Source organism: Rhincodon typus, chromosome 24 (assembly GCF_021869965.1).
Source record: "Rhincodon typus isolate 14 chromosome 24, sRhiTyp1.1, whole genome shotgun sequence".
Classification (NCBI taxonomy): domain Eukaryota; kingdom Metazoa; phylum Chordata; class Chondrichthyes; order Orectolobiformes; family Rhincodontidae; genus Rhincodon; species Rhincodon typus.
The window spans coordinates 4,290,376-4,296,375 of NC_063355.1; the positions used below are offsets into that span (position 1 = coordinate 4,290,376).

Here is a 6,000-nt window from a genome sequence, read left to right on the forward strand (position 1 = left end):
AACTGGGATTGTAAACTGTGCTGAGCATGTGTTTGAGCGTTTGGTCAGCCACTAATGGTGTTTCCTTTGTTTTTTCATTCAGCCACCAGTAAATTCTTCAGTGCAGCCTGTGCTCCAGGGGCAGGCTCCTCCTTCCCCAACCTGTGCCGGCTCTGCCAGGGCAAGAAATCGTACAATAGGGACAAAAATTATTTCTGTGAAACGACTGACAATGAGCCTTACTATGGTTCTGAAGGTGCACTCAGGTATGTGATCCAAAATGCAGTTTAAATAATACCAAGCAGATTGCAACATGCTTCTTTTTGAGCCTTGTATTGTGAGTCTTGAAATGCATAATTACAGTGTATGATTCTGAATCTTATCATGTTGTGTACTTCTCTACCGTTACAGTCTCAATAATATCGCATTCAGTCTGTAAATGGTGGCTGTGAGTCACAAAAGGTTGTGAAATCACCTCCCACTCTAGAGCCTTGAGCATGGAAATCCAGGCTGACACTGCAGTGCAGCAATTATGAAGGAATGAATTATTAGAAATACCACCTTTGGACAAAATGTTAAACAATGGCTTCATCTACCCTCCCAGATGGACATAAAAGAGGTGGTGGCTCAGTGGTTAGCACTGCTGCCTCACAGTGCCAGTGGGTTCAGTTCCTGCCTTGGGCAACTGTCTGTATTGAGTTTGTACATTCTCCCTGTGTCTGCGTGGGTTTCCTCCCACAGTCCAAAAGATGTGCAGGTTAGGTGGATTGCCATGCTAAATTGTCCAGGGATGTGCAGGATTAGCCATGGAAAATGCAGGGTTACAGGGATGGAGTGGGAGGATCTTCAGAGGGTTGGTGTGGTCTTGATGGGCTGAATGGCCTGCTCCCACACTTAGGGATTCTGTGACTCAATGGAAAGATTCCACAGCACATTTTGAACCCAGTGGAGTTCTGTCTCATGCCCTTGGCCAATGTTTATCACTAAAACAGATTACATCGTCCCTTATCTCATTGCATTTTGTGGAACTTCACTGAATACAACTGATCTGTGGTATTTACATTATAGTTAACAGCTACACTTCAGTATGGCTGTAAACTGCTTTGTCATAAATGCTTCTTTTTTATGCTACTGCAGACAAATTTCACCTTCTACTTTGTAAATTAGTTTTGACATACACTAATTACCAATGATGTGTAGGTGTCCTGCTTATCCCCTTTGATTTAACCCTTCATTTTGGTCTTGATTTGGTGAGTTAGTCTCGCACAATGGCATGCATCAGCAGACAGTACAGTGCCACACTGGAATGTTAGGGCAGAAGAAATGGTCTTGGCCAATACCAGCTGTCGGGGGTGGCATCATGAGATCACAAGCCATCACGTGGCCAAATGTGTAACAAATGAATCTGATCTCTAGCCAGGTAATTGCATTTGTGTTGAATAAGACATATATTTCCACTTTTGTGTCAGTGTTAAGCAGTTTTGAGTGCACATCGAAGTAGCAGCCTTATCCCAGCATAGGATGCCAATGGGACTTGTGACTCGGGAACGCATGAGCCCCTCAGTTCCTCCCCCAGGTTTGTGTTAAGATTGCACTGAAGAGTTAAGATTAAAAGCTGGGCTCCTTGGCATCCTTTGAAGCTAGAGCAGTCTTATTTTCTTGAGAAAGCAGGCAGCCTCCAAATGCTCTCTGGACATTAAGGCTGTAGAGCGTGTTCTAAAATCTGACACAAAAATCTAGCATGAAAGAAAGTGCGTATTTACAGAACCCTGTCGTGGTGGGTGGAGTGTGACTTGAATGATATCGATAATAGGAGTTGTTGGCCACACTCCTGCATCTGTGCAGCAACCAGGCTCGGGCCTATCGCTCGATGAGATCAGACTTTAAACTAACTCACTGGCCTTTCATAACAAAACTTTTTGGCAACGTTAGGAGGACATGTAGTCAGGGTACAACTAACATCTTTATATTGCATCAGTGTGAATAAAACCAGGAGCAAAAAAAAACCCATGGAGGTACTTTAAATCAAAATGGGCGCCCAGATTATAATTGCTTTCAGCAAGGCAGGGGCAAAAATTAGCAGAATTCTAAAGCAACTACGTTTCTAAGATAGAGTCATACGGCTCGGAACTCATCCATTCAGGTTTCCCAAACTGAACTTGTCCCATTTGCCTGCGTTTGGACCTCTAAACCTTTCCTTTTCATGTACCTGACCAAAGGTCTTTTAAATGTTGTAATTGTATTCTGATTATATTTATTCTGGTATTTTCTTGCAGGTGTTTGGATAAGGAAAACAGTGATGTTGCCTTCCTTGACAGCACAGCGCTGGCCAACATAAATGGTTAGTACACCTCACATATCTTTATTTCCTTCAGTATTTTGTTTAGCTGGAGCACTGTAGTCAGAGATTTCTCATTTACACTAGCTCCCCATTTGGCAGGATCTGGGATAGCGGCAGAATGACCAGCGGCCACAGTCACCCAGTAACAGATTCCTGTTTGAGAGATTGTAAACATGTTCCCAGTCGGCAGTGGACTGGGAGCTCTGCTGTACAAAGTATTTGTCAGACCCTATTTTGAGGCTTGCGTAATTTTAGTTGTCATAGAATGGATGTAATTGCTTTTAGAGAGGGAACAGACTGTACAATCATCAACCATTTTGGTAAGAAAGGATCATTTTGGTTTTCCTAGAAAAGAGAAAATGTCAAAAAGACCATTGTAGTTTTGAAAATTACAATTGGCATTGACAGCATTGTTCCAGTAAAATTAAGAGATTGCAAGTCTTAGGTGGAGCTATATCCAGATAATAGGTTAAAGCTTGTGGAAATAGTCACCAGAGAAGGTACTTGAAGCAGATCATAGAATCCCTACAGTGTAGAAGCAGGCTTCTTGGCCCATCGAGGCCACACTGACCCTCTGAAAAGCATCCCACCCAGACTCACCCATTCCTGTAACACTGCATTTCCCATGGCTAACCCACCTAGCCTGCACATCCCTGGACACTATGGACAATCTACCTAACCTGCACATCTTTGGACTGCGGGAGGAAACTGGAGCATGTGGGGGAAACTTGCACAGAGTATGTGTAAACTCCACACAGACATCGCCTGAGCCTGGAACTGAACATGGAGTCCCTGGTGCTGTGAGGCAATGGTGTTAACCACTGAACCACCAGGCCACCCACCTCACTCCCTTTAAGACGCTCCTTCAAACCTCCCTGTTTGACCAGGATTTTGGTCACGTATCCAAATATCTCATTATATGACTCAGTTGACTAGTTTTGTCAATGTGTCAAAAACACTGGAAACACTGAATCACTGGGTCAGATAGATCTTGTGGAGCGAGAAGCATAAATAAAAGGGAAGTCAGTGTAAAATTTTGTTTTCAGCAGCTGAGCCTATGCCTCTCACCTGTTGGTGTACCTAATGTAGACTGAGGCATACAGAGCCCACTACTTCCTGAAGGAAAATCATAGCAATTGATATGATATAGAATGGGGCTCCCAAAGGGCATGCATCCTTACAGCAAATGTTGAAGATAGAAATTTAGACCAGTTACTGGTGCTTATAATTAGGATTGGGTGCATAGACACTTTCTAATCAACCTGTTTAGAGATGACATTACACACCTCTTGAGCAGGAACAATTTGAACCTAGGCCTCCTGGCTCAGATGTAGGGACACCACCAATACACCACAAGTGCCCTCCAGCATTGGGTACATCACCCTGTTGTTGAAATTAAGAACACTTTCTTCATCAATAGAGAATAGTATCTGTATTGGTTCTAGGTCAACGAAAAGTTGAACAATGAAGAGTTGAAATCTCTCTTTGGCAAATTTTAGTTCATTGATCATTTATGGGGTAACACTGGTAAAGATGGTAGAAACCCAGCTGGTTTGCTAATATCCTTCAGAGAAGGGAATCTGTGACAACAAGCTGGTCTGAACTAACACATGATTCCTGTGCTATAGTACTTGACTAAGGCTGAATGTTCTAAGTAGAGAGAAGAACAAAGGTGAAGAAGTAGGCCATTCAGCCCATTGAGCTTGTGCCACCATTCCAGATCATGGCTGATCATTGCCTCAATGCTACTTTCCCTCACTCGGGGATAATTTATTTCATTCACAGGGTGTGGGCATTGCTGGCTAGGCCAATATTCATTGACCATTCAGTTCAGTGTCAATCACATTGCAGTGGGTCTGGAGTCACATGTAAACCAGACCAGGTAAGGATGGCAGTTTCCTTCCGTAAAATGACATTACTGAACCAGATGGGTTTTTCCGACAATGGACAATGGATTCATGGTCATTAGACTCTTAATTCCAGATTTTTATTGAATTCAAATTCCACCACCTGCCATGGCAGGATTTGCACCCAGGTCCCCAGAACATTATCAGGGTCTCTGGATTAACAATCTGGTGATAATACCACTAGGCCATCACCTCCCCATGGTTAGCTCAGTTGTGATGCAGAATGCTGCTAATGGCATGGATTCAATTCCCACACTGACTGTCATTACTATGAAGGACTGTCCTTCTTAACCTCTCTCGTTGCCTGAAGCATGGTGACTGTTAGGTTAAACCACCACCAGTTATCTCTCTCAAATGAGACAGCAACCCTATGGTCTGTTAAGACAATGGCTACTTTCCTTCATCATTTCTATAACCCTTAAATGTCATTAGTCTCCATAACCCTATCAATTCCTGTCTTTAACATGCTCAGTGATAAAGCTTCCAAAGCCCTCCGCTGCAGAGAATTCCAAAGATTCTGAGTGAAGAAATTCTGCCTGATATCAGTCCTAAGTGGCTTGCTTTTAAATGCTTTATAGAATTAGCTTGTTGGCATCACCTACATCCCAAATCAATTTTTTAAAAAGACAGGCTCTTCACACACAAATTACAGTGAAGTTTACTTTTACTTCAATGTCCATCTTGGGCCTGAGGCTGGGCAGATGGTGAAGCAGCATTCAGCACTTATTCTGAATGTTCCCTTCAGGGTATACAGTGTTTGAAATGATTGTCATAGCTGCAATACTTTAATAAGTGTGATTGAGCTGTGATGCTTGAATGAGATTCCTTTCACCATTGGTAGTTATTCAATTAAAATAGCTGAAAAAAATTACATTTCATTATCAGTTGCAACCAGCAGTAATTGTGCTGGGCCACAGTGGGTAAATACATTTCAGTGAGTACTTCCGAGTGTTACTTGGTGTTATGATCCCCAAAGAGATCAATAACCTTTAAATAAAGATGAGTTTTCCAGTGAAAAAGGAACAAGATTTTAAGACTTTTACTGTAGCAAACAAAGTAAAGTAAGTTTGGATTGAACGTTACTTAATAGGCAACTAATACCTAAGCTAAAGAAATCATCCTTTTATATTAACAAATTAATATAAACTTTTTTTGCTGTACACTATACTGCTGGCAGATATCTAACTTTACAAGATCAAATCCCACATTACTCCTGGTTTTCCAGCATTCTCCTTTCTCCTTGCAGTGCCAGGTCAGATTTTTCTTATTTATTCATGGGATGTGGACATCACTGGCTAGGCAAGCATTTATTACCCAGAGGGCAGTTAAGAGTCCCACATTGCTTTGGGTCTGGAGTCACATGTAGGCCAGACCAGGCAAGGACAACAGTTTCCTTCCCTACAGGACTTTAGTGAACCAGATGGGTTTTTCTGACAATCATGGTCATCATTAGACTCTTAATTCCAATTTTTCAATTGAATCTAAATTCTACTATCCGCCATGGCAGGATTTGAACTCAGGTCCCCAGATCATTACTAGTCTTCTCTGGATTAATAGTCTAGTATAATACCACTCTGCCATTGCCTCACCATCTTCCAGTGTCTTTCAAAATTGTTTCACCCAGCCTGAGCATTCCAGAATAAACATTCACTAGCAAGGCCAACCTCAGCAACACCATGTTCTTTAAATGTCCAAAAGTTTCATCTGTCATATCCTGAGAGATAGTAAGAACTGCCGATGCTGGAGTCAGAGATAACACAGTGTGGAGCTGGA

At 42.2% G+C, this 6,000-nt stretch overlaps 1 protein-coding gene across 1 annotated transcript in view; it reads left to right on the forward strand.

The window, feature by feature from the left end:
* sxph (saxiphilin) overlaps positions 1 to 6,000 on the forward strand; it is a 78,684-nt gene that overhangs the window by 39,812 nt on the left and 32,872 nt on the right. Inside the window, exons 5-6 of the mRNA XM_020535827.2 lie at positions 83 to 245; positions 2,256 to 2,320. Of these exons, the coding sequence (XP_020391416.2) occupies positions 83 to 245; positions 2,256 to 2,320 (228 nt within the window). The remainder of the gene's footprint in view (positions 1 to 82; positions 246 to 2,255; positions 2,321 to 6,000) is intronic.